Source organism: Ochotona princeps, chromosome 7, assembly GCF_030435755.1.
Source record: "Ochotona princeps isolate mOchPri1 chromosome 7, mOchPri1.hap1, whole genome shotgun sequence".
In the NCBI taxonomy this organism is placed as follows: Eukaryota; Metazoa; Chordata; class Mammalia; order Lagomorpha; family Ochotonidae; genus Ochotona; species Ochotona princeps.
The window spans coordinates 41680983-41694587 of NC_080838.1; the positions used below are offsets into that span (position 1 = coordinate 41680983).

General features: G+C 42.6%; 1 protein-coding gene across 1 annotated transcript in view; it reads left to right on the forward strand.

The window, feature by feature from the left end:
- Positions 1 to 13605, forward strand: part of PAPSS1 (3'-phosphoadenosine 5'-phosphosulfate synthase 1) — a 99592-nt gene that overhangs the window by 27233 nt on the left and 58754 nt on the right. Inside the window, exon 5 of the mRNA XM_004594271.2 lies at positions 4585 to 4703. Coding sequence (XP_004594328.1) covers positions 4585 to 4703 — 119 coding nt within the window. The remainder of the gene's footprint in view (positions 1 to 4584; positions 4704 to 13605) is intronic.

A 13605-nucleotide genomic window follows, 5' to 3' on the forward strand; every position in this document is an offset into this window, starting at 1 on the left:
AGTTGGATGTCTGGGTCATAAGGTAGTTTTATTTTCAGACTTGTGAGGAGTCTGTGTATTGTCTTTCATGATGGTTGTATTCCCACCAACACTGTAGAGTGATCATGTCCAGGATGTATTGCTGTGTGTTTTCTGTGTGATGGCCATTCTATCTGTGGTGAGGTGAAACGTCATTGCGGGTTTTATTTGCATTTTCCTGATGGATAATTTTCCTGAGCAGCTCTCATGTACCTTTTAGCCTTTTGTGTTTTGTTTCTTGGGAAATCTGTTCATATTCTTAACCCATTTCTTTTTTTTTTTTTAAAGATTTATTCATTTTATTACAGCCAGATATACAGAGAGGAGGAGAGACAGAGAGGAAGATCTTCTGTCCAGTGATTCACTCCCCAAGTGAGCCGCAACGGGCCGATGCGCCGATCCAAAGCTGGGAACCTGGAACCTCTTCCAGGTCTCCCACGCGGATGCAGGGTCCCAATGCATTGGGCCGTCCTCAGCTGCTTTCCCAGGCCACAAGCAGGGAGCTGGATGGGAAGTGGAGCTGCTGGGATTAGAACCGGTGCCCATATGGGATCCCGGGGCTTTCAAGGCGAGGACTTCAGCCACTAGGCCACGCCGCTGGGCCCTCTTAACCCATTTCTTAACTGGCTTACTTGTTTTGTTGTTGTTGTTGAGTTTCCTCAGCTGCATATGCATTGTGGATATTAATACTTTATCGGATATAGATTGCAGATATTTTCTTTCATTCTGTCAGTTGCTTCTTGGTTCAGTGTTTCCTTTGCTGTGCAGAATCTTCTTTAGTCTGATATAATCTCATTTGCCTGTTTTTGCCTGTGCTTACCGGTCTTAGCAAAGTCTTCATCTATGCTGGAGTTGCCAGGTTTATCTTATGTTTTCCTCTAATAATTGGATGATTTCAGATCTTAGATGAAGATCCCTGATTCATTGTGAGGTGAATTTTGTATGGGATATGTGTATTGTGATGCCTCCAGTTTTATTTTTGTTATTTAGGATTGCTTTAGATATTTGGGTTCTCTTGTGATTCCATATGAATTTTAGGATAATTTTTTTTCCAGATCTAAGAATAATGTTGTTGACAGCTTGATTTGTATCATGTTGAATCTGTAAATTGATTTGAGTAGTAAAGGCATTTTGAGATTACTTCTTTCAATCCATGAACATTGAAGATTTTTTCCATTTTTGTGTCTGTTTCCTTGTTTTATAATTTTTACTGTAGATATTTTTCATGTCTTTAAATTTATCCCATGGTATTTTAGGTTTTTTTTTTTTTTATAACTGTTGTGAATGGGACTGTTCTCAGGCATGGCATTGTCTGTTGAGTACAAAGGCAATTGATTTTTGAGTGTTGATTTATGTCCTGCAACTTTGCCAAACTTTTGTGAGTTTCAGTGATCTCTCAGTGGATACTTTGGGTTTCCCTATGTAGAGGACCTTTTCTCCTACAAATAGAAAATTTCATTTCTGCATTTTCCATTGGTGCTTTATGTAAATTCTTGTTTTTTAATTATTGTAAGACTTCTAGAACTATACTGAGTAGTAATGGCGAGAGTAGGCATCCTTGGTTAATTCTAGATCCTGGTAGACTGCTTCCAGTTTTTCCCCATTCAGTACGCCGCTGACTGTGGTTTTGTTGTATGTGACCTTGTACATGTGCCTTATATACACAATTTGGCTTAGATTTTTATCATGAGTGGTGTTGTATTTTATCAAATGCTTTCTCTGCATGTATTTAAATCATCATATGGTTTTCATTCTTCAGTTTGTTAATGTGATGATCATATCTCTCGATTTGTGTAGATTGTACCAGAGATAAATCCCGCTTGGTCTGGGTGAATGATCTTTCTGGTGTGTTGTTGGATTTGATTAGATAGCAGTTTGTTGAGAAATTTTGTGTGTATGTTCATTAGGGGTGCTGGCGTGTGGTTCTCTCTGGAATATCTTTCTGGTTTTGGAATTAAGGTGGTGCTGGCCTCATAGAAGGAATTTGGGAGGATTCTTTCCTTTTGAGTTATTTTGGATAGTTTGAGAATAATCAAACTATGCATTCCTAGGCTTTTCATTGTTGAGGGGATTTTTATTAGATTCACTACTTTTCATGATTACTGGTCTATTTAGGTTTTCTATGTCTTCATGACTCAATTTTAGTAGGTTATATGTGTCCAGAAATCTATCCATTTTTCCTGGGTTTTCTAATTTGTTGTTATATAGCTATTTTCAATTATTCCTGATGATTTCTGTTTCTGTGATAGTCATTGTAACATCTCCTTTTTGAGCTTTGATTTTTTTTTTGTCCCCCCTTTTTTTGGCTAGTTGGGCCAATGATATACCAATTTTGTTTGTTTTTTCAAAAACAGCTCTTTACCTCACTTTTATGTGCTGCACATCAGCATTTTCTTTTTTTATTATTTATTATTTTTAATTCATTAATTACATTGTATTATGTGACACAGTTTCATAGGTACTTGGGTTCTCCCCACCCCTCCCCAAACCCTCCCACTATGGTGGATTCCTCCACCTTGTTGCATAACCACAGTTCAAGTTCAGTTGAGATTCCCCCATTGCAAGCATACACCAAACATAGAGTCCAGCATCTTATTGTCCAGTCAAGTTCAACGGATTCTTAGGTATACCCTCTCTGGTCTGAAGACAGAGCCAGCAGAGTATCATCCTGATCAATTAAGAGCTCCAACATACCATCAGCAAAAATTTACATCATTATGGAATTAATTGACATAGTAACGAGTAACCAATATGTTAAAAGTAAATGCAAGTTCTTAACCACCTTCTGTGACCACCTCATTGACATTCAATTTTAGTTTATGCACAACATATAACATACATAACATGTTATACATAACATCATATCATCTTAAATTAAGGCAAACATGTGGTATTTAACCTTTTGGGATTGGCTCATTTCCCTTAGCATTATGGTTTCCAGTTTGGCCCATTTGGCCACAAAGAACTGCATTTTGTTTTTTTTAATAGCTGAGTAGTATTCCATGGAGTAGATGAACCATAGCTTTCTTATCCAATCCTCTGCTGATGGGCATTTTGGCTGCTTCCATGTTTTTGCAATTACTGATACATCAGCATTTTCTTGGGAGCAAGGCTATACCTAGGCCAGTGGAATCAGAATCTCGTGAGGTTAGACCCTGGCTTTTCCAGTGTGTAGCCACAATTGAGAGCCACAGGTTAACAACCAGTGCTCTGATCAGAATCATTTCCCACCAACTAATCTTTTGTGAACTGTTTTTAAATACATTCATTTTTGTGTTCTGGACTTCAGGTGATGTTTAAAAATAATGACATTAAGTGGGCTATAGACTTGCACACCTGAGTATCCTAGGACTGTTTTGATGACTATAATTTGTAATAGTAATTACCTAAAATTCATATTTTCTGTTTAAACCCAAGAATGACGTAAGCTTTGTAAGATATACAGGACTTATGTGTATGGTAACATCAGACGGTATAGGATACTAATGTATTTGATGTGGTATCTTGTGTTTCGCTTGAGTTCACAGTGTTAATTTGTTTTGCTTTGACACTTGATATCTAATGGCACAAGCCACCTGTCGATCTCCAGCTTGGCCCTGAATAATCATTGTGAATGTGAAGGATGCACTGAGTTAGTGTTAGTTTGCCTTGAGAGGGAAAGTCCTGCAAGTGCCCCCCCCAACACACCCTTTCCACGTTGGCATGGGTGCGTGTGAGGAGTTACTTATGCATGGACTCTTTTTGTGGAGAAATTGAGGTGTTCAGGATCACTTGGTTTCTTTTCTGACAGTTTAGGCTTTTACTTAAGAGAAAAAAGTACAGTGGAACTGCCTTTAGGGAGTCTATATTTGTACATTTCCCCCCTTGTTAAAGCTTCTTTTGTAATCCCCAGATCAATGTTCTTGGCTCTTTTGTGGTCATATGCAGGCGGGGTAGTGGAGTCACCCAATATACTGAAGTCAACACGAATGTTTCCATCTCATCCTGTGAACAGGCGTGCTGTTTCAGCCTGTTTAGTGCTATGTTTTTGTTTGCAATTTTATCCTTTCGTGGGTGCTTCTCCTATTTAAATAACCCTTGGTGTGGACAATGCTGTTAACCATTTCCAAGTGTAAGAAGGCTGTGGTGTGCCTTTCAGGGAAAATATCTATGCTGGATAAACTTCATCTAGGTATATTACAGTGCTGTTGTCTTTGAGCTCAGTGCAGACAGATCAGTAATATATGTTAAGTGATGTGTTTTTAAACAAGAAGCACAAATAAAAAACTGAAATAATTAATTAGTTGACAAACACGTTGTGCTAGAGGTTAGCAGGAACCTAATCTTGTCTTCTGCTGAGGAAGTGTTTAGTGTTGTCTAGTTGAGTGTTGTGGCAAATTTATTCAGCCTAACTACGGTGAGAATCAACTGAACAGGTTTAAAGAAGAAACATAGTTTAATTGTAAATCTCTCCAGAAGTTTTACATTATAACCCTGTAGTTTAGTAGGGCATATCAGAGGAATTGATTTCAACGTAGCGAACTTATGTTAATCCTCATCTTCCTCTGTTTCTTATACCTTTGAAAGGTTTCACTGGGATTGATTCTGAATATGAAAAGCCAGAAGCCCCTGAATTGGTGCTGAAAACAGACTCCTGTGACGTGAATGACTGTGTCCAGCAAGTTGTGGAACTTCTACAAGAACGGGTAAGAGTAAAAGAAGTAAAACTCAGAAAAATTAGGTCCATCTCAGACTTTCCTCTCTAAAAAAGCAAAGTGGTGGTTAATATCAAATGGTGCTTGTAGTTCACATCCTTTGTAGTGCCAACACCTTTCTTTCCATCTGTGTATGTGACTGTTAGGTCTTGGGGTAGATACCATATACATATGCTACTTTAAAAATCCCACTTAATATAAATGTCAGGAATCCTGGAAGTCAGTCTTTATCAGTAATTTTGCCACACAAATGACTTATTAGAGAAAATATCACATGATGGTTTTCAAGGTGACATGCACAGCGCAGTTAACTTCTCCTAGGCGTTTAGAAAGAGCCCATGTTTTCTCTGTCATGACGTGATGGCACCCTTGTGGTTAGATTTCAGAAAGGGACCCTGTGGAGGGTAGTATCCTAGGACATCAGTACATAAAGGGGCTTGATGTTGTCCAGAGTATGCAGGCCCCACTAGCAGGTGCACGATCTACCTGAGCATCATCACTGGTTCATCTCATTTGGCCTTTTTTGTAAAACAGTGCTCATCTCTGTGGAAATGCTCTATCTGTTCATATCTGTTGTCCACTTTTCTGCTACTTTTGGGGAGCAGGGTGCTAAAGCTGCTACTGGGACTGGGAGGGGCTGTTGCAAGATGGCAGCTGGCCTAGGGCCAGGAGGCGGAGCTGGTCTCACCAGCAGGTAAACAGGAAGTCACAGGGATAGGCTAATGGCCCCCCTCACCCCCCTCTGCGATTGCTGGCCTATCAGATAGCACCAAGTGGACCCATGGGGGGAGGGGAGTGATTGGTGGAGAACTAGATAAAATTAGCTGGTAAAAGCTGGATGGACGGAACAGATGACGACAATGAAGAAAGACTGGGGGGTGATGAGCAGACAGACTGGGGGGCAACGAGAAGAAAGACTGGAGGGTGACGAGAAGAAAGACTGGGGAATGAAGCAGAGAGTACGAGAAAATGTGGGAAGAAGGATGGCAGAAAATGGGAGGAAGGGTGGTGGAAGAAGCGGCAGAGGAAAGCTTAGACCAGTGGGGACAGCGGAGCGGAGAGAAGGATTTAAACGCAGCCGCTTTTGGCAGTGAGCTTGCCTCATCGTTTTAGTGTCGCTGCTGGCCAGCGACAAGTGGTGGCCCATACGGGGACAGCTACTTCCTTTAGCATATTAATCATAGTTAAACCTTTGTGTGAAGGCTTAGATTCTGGATTCTTGGTTCTGGATTAATTCTGTTTCTGGTTTTATGGACTTGAGTGTTATCTCAAGAGTTATCTCTTGAGTCGGTGGTTTTCTTTTCTCCCCCCCACCCCTTAAGATTTGCTTATTTATTATTTGAAAGGCAGAGTGACTTATGGTGGGGAGGGGATGAGGGATGTCTTCTAATGACTGTAGCAGTCAGGTCTGGGTCAGGCACAGCCGGGAACTAAGAAATTCCATCTTGATGTCCAAGTTTGGTGGCAGGAGTTCAGTATACCTGTGCTTTATAGGTGCGTTAGCAGAAAGTTGGAAAGGCAGAGCAGCATGGGTTCAAATCAGCACTCTGATATGAGATGCCCTCTGATATATGTCCCACGTGGTAGTTTAATGTGCCCGGGATGCAATGCTGGTCCCTTGTGAGTCTGTATGCAATGCTGGACATTGTGTCTGTTTGTACACTGGAGATACCTTTTTGCTGCTGCTCTGTTAATGTAGTGGGCCAGTCTGATCTAATCAACCCCGGTGGATTTTGGTGTCCTTTTTCGTAGTTCCTTCTGTTGTACACACATGCTCTGGATTTCTTCACTTCTGCCTTGTACTTAGTACAGACCAGGCCCTTGGGGAGGGGTTGGTGATTTCTCAGTATTCCTGCACTGTGCTTGGATGACTGAACCACCAAAGGCACCTGTCTCCATGTCCTTGTTCCTCTTTTGGCAGAAAACCTGTCGTTGCTTCTTAGTGTTGCGCTCCTGATTGGGTGGGGGAAAGTGTGTGTGCTGTGTGGTGCTTGGTTTCTCTGGTTCAGCTTCAGTCTTAGACCTCGTGCTGTGAGTCCTGAGTGGGTGGGTTTGTTCTCACTGTTCCTGCTGTTCTGCACCTGGGCAGTTGGGAGGGTAAGGTTTCTTCTCCTCACGTGCCTTTGCATGCTTGTGCTCATGGACGACCCTGAGCCCAGTCTCCCTGCCTTCCTCCATTTGCTGCCCGTTTCCCGCTGTCTCTCCCTGGGAGGGTTTGCTGCCCTTGTCCACTAGGTCAGAGCTCTGTGGAGAGCAGCGAAGGGCTTTGGGTGTGGGCCAAGCACACCAGCACATCGGCCTCCCTAGTTAGTCTGCAGACCTGCCCCTGATGTGGGCTCTGTTTGTTGCCCCGCTGTATCTGGGGCTCCCAGCTACACTAACCTCACTGGTCTGCACTCAGCCTTCAGAAGTCTTCAGGACAGTTGGGCTGCTTTCTTGTTATCTACCTTAACTTCCTGTGTTCCAAAGGGAAAAGGTTCATTTGTCTCATCTTTTCTTCCTGAGACTTTGCCCCCTGGAAAGGCAGTTTGGCTTATTGCCATAGGGCCTCAGTTCTGCGATGGCCTCAAGACAGTGCATGATTCTGTAGATTAGCTGTCTCTTCTCTTGCTAGGTAATATTTCTTCTGTAGAACCTGAAATTTCTGCATTTTTGAAAAAAGATCTGTTTAGTTGAAAGGCAGAGTTAAAGAGGGAGAAAGAAAGATTGACTGGTTTTTCTGTCTGCTGGTTTACTCCAGGATCCTTTTCTGGATCTCCTTGGTGGATGCGGTGCCCAGGCACTAGGCTATGTTACACTGCTTCTCTAGGCAATTAACAGGGAACCGACCTGTGCTGCAAGTGGAACATCTGGGACTTCGGCTGGCTCCCATAGCAGTGTTGGTGTTGCAGGTGTCAGTTTAACCCTCTGGCATAACATTCACATCATTGTTGTAAGTCAGAACGTGGTCTTCAACCTTTCAAGGAAAATGAATTTATTATGGAGGAGGGCGACAACTATCTCGCAGGATAGCACACCAAGGGAAAGGCAAAACAGGGTTTTTATAGTTAAAGTGAATATACGAAACGTCAGGAAAAGGGTGGTCACTGGTAGCAACCTTTTTTTTTTTTTTTTTTTGAAGATTTATTTATTTATTTTGGAAAGTGAGATATTCAGAGAGGCGGAGAGACAGGAAGATCTTCCATCCAATAATTCACTCCCCAAGTGGCCATAACGGCTGGAGCCGAGCTGATCTGAAGCCAGGACCCCAGAGCCTCTTCAGGGTCTCCTACATGGGTACAGGGTCCCAAGGCTTTGGGCCGTCCTTGACTGCTTTCCCAGGCCACAATCAGGGAACTGGATGGGAAGCTGCATGGCCAGGATTAGAACCGGCACCCATATGGGATCCTGGCGTGTGCAAGGCGAGGACTTTAGCTGCTAGGCTCAAATAAACCTCGCTGGGCCCAGCAATCTGTTATTTCTAAGAGCAATAACATCTCAAGCAGACAAAGCAAAAGTTAGCGAGGTCAGCATGCCCTCAGTTAGAAACTAACATTAAACAAGCCGGAGCCTCTCGGCCTTCCAGGAGCCTCACAGGAACTGGCACCTTTATAGAGTTCATGATTTATCCTGTTGTTTGTTTTAATTCATTCATATCACATTATTTACTTATTTATTTATTTATTTATTTATTTTAAATTTTGGTTTCTATTTGAAAGGCAGAGAGAGAGAGAGGGAGTGAGAGAGTGTTATCTTTCTGCTGGTTCATTGCACATGTGCCTGCAATGCCTAGGGCTGATCTAGCCCAAAATCAGGAGCCTGGAACTCCATCTGTGTCTCCCATGTTGATGGCAAGGTCCCGAACACTTGGAACATCTTTTACTGCTTTCCCAGATGCATTATCTGGGAGTAGATTGGAAATGGAGCTGCTTGGACCTAACCTGGTACTCAAGTGGTATGCCTGTATCACATACGGCAGCCCACTGGGCCACCATACTGGCCTCTACATAGTTTCATTTTGTTTATTTGATTATTTTTAATATCTGTTATGTACAAAATCACAGAAAAGGATGTAATGTTATGGGGCACATGAATGACTGAAGCCATTTTATGAACTGCAGGTGGTTCTAGATAGTTCAGGCATTTGCAAGGGACTGTTAACCTTAGTGCGGGATGGGTGCTGCAGGTGTCTCCTTCCTAGCTTCCTTTATTTCATTTCCTGATCACTTCTTTGGAGTCCTACTTAGAATAGTATCCTCTGAGTATAGCACTTAACTAAATGCAAGCATTCTCTCTCTTTTTCTCCCTCTCTCGTCTTCCCTCACTCTTGCTTTTTTCTCTCTTGCTGTTGCTTGTCTTAATTTCTGTAGCTCTAATTAAAGCCTTCATAATTTGTTCCTCAGTAATGGCTAATCTAAGTTTCCTCCTTTTTGTTCAGGCTTTGATTTCTGTTTTGTCTGATAAACAGTCTGATTATTGGGCCATTTTATTCAAGGTTTGAAAAAAGAAGACAAAATAAGAAACTAACATTTCCTGAGTGCCTATTATAAAGGTACATAAATGTAGGACTTCATGTCTTATACAACAGTTTGTTCTGATTGCTAAAATCTGGGGCAGAGTGGCCTTTTTCCTGATTTAGTTTCTAACCCCACTCACCTGATTTACCCTGGTTGTTTTCCTAGTGACATTGTGCTAAGTACTTTCTTGTATTAATTTTGTTTATGTAGTGAACTTATAAACTTTCTTTTTTTTTTTTTTAAAGATTTATTCATTTTATTACAGCCAGATATACACAGAGGAGGAGAGACAGAGAGGAAGATCTTCCGTCCGATGATTCACTCCCCAAGTGAGCCGTAACGAGCCAGTATGCGCCGATCCGGAGCTGGTAACCTGGAACCTCTTCCGGGTCTCCCACGCGGGTGCAGTGTCCCAGGCCACAAGCAGGGAGCTGGATGGGAAGTGGAGCTGCCGGGATTAGAACCGGCGCCCATATGGGATCCCGGGGCTTTCAAGGCGAGGACTTTAGCCGCTAAGCCACGCCGCTGGGCCCAACTTATAAACTTTCAAAGAAGTGAAGAAGCTTGCTCATAGACTTGCTGGGAATCTACACCTAGCATCCCTAGTCAGTACATCTCCCTCCTGGTTAGTACTGGATTTCCGGCACGTGAAGGTACTTGCCTCATATGGCTCACCTGGTTAGTGCTGGATTTGACCATGGTTCCATTTGAATCTGCAGCCCACATTCTGATCTCTCCACTACATTGCCCTTATTAACATTGAGACTATTTCCATTTCTACTTTTCTCTGAAGATGAATCTTCTCTCTGACCTCCTTTTGTTTTTCTTGATGCGTTATTGCATCATTATAATTAGAATTAAGGAACAGAGAGGAGTGGTCATTTTATTGATCTTCCAGAAATTTACTTCAGAGTACTGATAAAGGACTGTAGAGCAGGTCCCAGACAGCATTAACTGGGTTAGACTGTTTACTGTGGGTCTTGATTTGTTTCATGTTGCTGTAGCATGGGCTTCTGAACATCTGGCCTATGGCTCTTTAAGGGCAAAAGATCATTTCATTTGGCCCTGGTGTGACAACACAGGTGACAGTCAAAGAAATCTATAGCAGGCTAATTTTTAAATAGGTAATTTTGTTTGGTCTGAGCATGCTGTTATAATTGTCCAAACATCCTTGGCAGAGAAAAAATTCTCACCCCTGCTATAGCAGTGTCCCCAACACTGGGTACCTTAAAAAAGTAAGTAGGGTCAAGTTTAGGGGCTGCAAGTCCAACATCATGTGGCCCTGTGTTCTTATCCCCTAGTGAAGACCCAACTGTAATACACCACAGCGGAGAAGAAAGGGATGGGACCCGGGCTGCAGGGGCCTGGCCCTGATGGGGGGCCCCACCTTTTTTTGTTCAAGATTTATTGCAAAGATGGATTGATAAATGGGGGTGAGGAGGATCTTTTATCTGCTGATGTACTCTGTCAGGGTGTCCCCCATGGGTGGCATCTTTTGCTCTACCAGGAGCATAAGCAGCAGCCTGGATCTGAAGCCTTGCAGCTCAGCTCTGAGCTGGCATTGCAGCATGGAGTGCTGGTGTTGCCATCCCCATACGCCACCTCGTTGCCCACTGTGGTGTCATGAGAACTCAGTCCCTGAGAACAGCATTAATCTGCTCTGAGGGCAATGCCTTCGTGACCTAACTGCCTTTCACTAGGCTCTACCTCTTAAAGGTCCCCTGCTTCACCGCCACCCACACTGGGGACCAAAACTGAATTCATGAACCTATGGGGACAAACTACATCCAGATTGCAACACTTACAGATGCCTCATCCCCACTTGTTGCCGTGCCTACCTGCTCCGTGTTAAGTGTTGGCTCCATACAATGTGAAATGAGAAAAGTGTGAGTAGGTTGTCCAGTTATTTTGTCAACCTACATTAATAAATGGGAAGATATCCTCAAAGATCTGAATGTGTTTGGAAATGGACAGTGTAATGAAAATGCATGCCATTGTAAATTTTATGTACAGGAGTTTACTGAAGAGGATCACTTAAGCTATTTGAAAGCCATTTTCAGGGCTTTCAGGATCAGTAACAATGATGGTAGTCACCCACGGTTGGACAGGCAATTGCTGGGCAGGTATCTTTGCTAGAAATATATATTTTTTATGTAAGTCTGTGATCCTTGTAGAATCTTACAGTAGTTCTTCATTCCAGACATATGTGCCTGAGACCCATTTTTGTAATTCTCCCATTGTTATATTCCATCAGTGTTTGACACAGTTAGCTCCATTTTAGTTCTGATAACTTTTACACCTTGGAAAGATAAAGCATATTTTGCCAGATGAATTCTGATTTGCATAGCTAAATCTGAAAAAACCTAATGTAAGTGGTGAGTGAGTGGCTGGGGCTCTTAAGCCATTTCCAGTGAAAACTTGACATCTATAATGAACTAAGTAAATTTTATCTCTTCTTCTAGCTCATTTACGAGATTTTTAGGGAAAAAAAATGTTCTCTGCTCTTTCATATCATTTGAGAATCCAACAGTTCAGCCAATTCTAGCTTTTCAGAGTTAGCCTATGCCAGAGGCCAGCTCCAGTCGAGTTTGGAGCTCGAGAAGGGAGTGTGGAGTTGGTGGGAAAAAAAAAGGACATGGACACCGTCACTTGGTGCCCTCTTGTAACAGCCCAAGAAGCTGTCCTTCTTTGTTTACCCAGCCACATCACAAGCTTCTACACAAACATTTAATTGTTCTATTTTTATTTCATGACTAGGGGGGCCTGCACAGACGTTTGGTCATTCTGTTTATACTTCATGGCTAAGCAGGTACCCCTAAAGCAAATTCTGAAAAATGCTATATTCATATTCTTCAAAGCAAGCCATTGTTCATCCTTCAGTAGTAGCCATGGAGCGATAACCAGGACTCCAAGACCAAGGCACATGTGATTACCTGCTAATCAGTAATACAGTATTACATTCCTACCACATTTCTATTTCTACAATTTACCCATCACTTAATGGGAAAAATGTATCATGAGGGAAAAAAAAACCAAAAACCCAAAATAAAAATTTCAAATATTAAATCCCCCTACAGCTGTAGGCCTTACAACCCTATAAATAATCAAACAATAATTAAAAGCATATCTCTGTAATATTAATAATAGCATCATTTAATTCCTCTAGCCAAAAATTATACAAGCAGCTAAAACAGATACATTTCCTATGCTCCAAAGAAATTCCAAAGACAGGTTAGCCTTTAAGGTCACAGTAACTGTATTTGTCACCATAGCAATTTCAGCTAATATTCCCATCACTGGCATTAATATTTAGGATACTTATCAAGCCCTTTCTCGGAAGGAGTGCTGCATGTCTAGGCCAGATCCTGAGGCAATGGTCAGGTACACAATAAGATGTCCAGAAATGACATGGGCTTAATTGTGCTCTTGTGTGTAAATTGTTAAAGGCCCATTCACCAAGACATTGTCAGCAACATTAACTCTCAAGCTCACATCAGTTGCAAAAACTGTCTCACAGGGGCAACAGCAATGCCTCAATAAGTTACAGAATTCTAAATGGGGTGGTTGAGTGTCCATGCAAAAGGGGATGAGACTGCGTTAAGGTGGTCGGAGAGACATCCACTGGGCCTTGCCAAACAGCTGGAAGCTCCTCTGGGCCTTGCCAAATGGGGATGCTGTTCTCTTTACACCTTCGTGTCATCCACACCCACTGCATGGACCCTAGCAAGGCAGACCCCACAGGTCAAAGGCTCATTCCCAGGGGTCTTGCCTTTCTTAATGATGCCGGCATAATATGAGTGTTCATGCTACCCACCTTTTGGGCAGCTGCTTAAAAATTCAGGGTGCCTCTACTTCAAGTTTGATCATTTGCTCAAACAATTTTCAGAGCTCAAGAAGGTGTTTTATTTACTACTGCAGGTGTGTCAACTCAGGAACCGCCAAGTGAAGGAGATGGGCAAGGTGGGGAGTGGGAGAACAGCACTTACGTGCCTGCTGCAGGGCACCTGTGGAAACTCTCCGAATCATAGCCTTTAGGGGTTATAATGGAGGACTTACATGGTTGTGACTGATTTAAAACATGGGCAGTCAGTGATTAAGAGAATCTGATTAAGGGAATCTCTAAACCTCGTTTCCCTTCAGAGTCTGGGGGTGAGGTGCAAAGTTGAAGCTTCTGGGCAGGGTTCAGTCTTCCAGGCAGCCAGCTTCTGGTTTGCAAGTGCTCTAGGAGTCCTTTAGCCAAGCATCATCTCTTTAGCTCACTGAAGACACTCCTGTCACTTGAGGAGATTCCAGGAGTATTAGGAGCTCTGTGGCAGGACCCGGGGACAGTGACCCAACACTTAAGTGTTTCTCAGTGTCTCACAACTTTTTATTAGATGGAAGTGGGAAGTATTCCC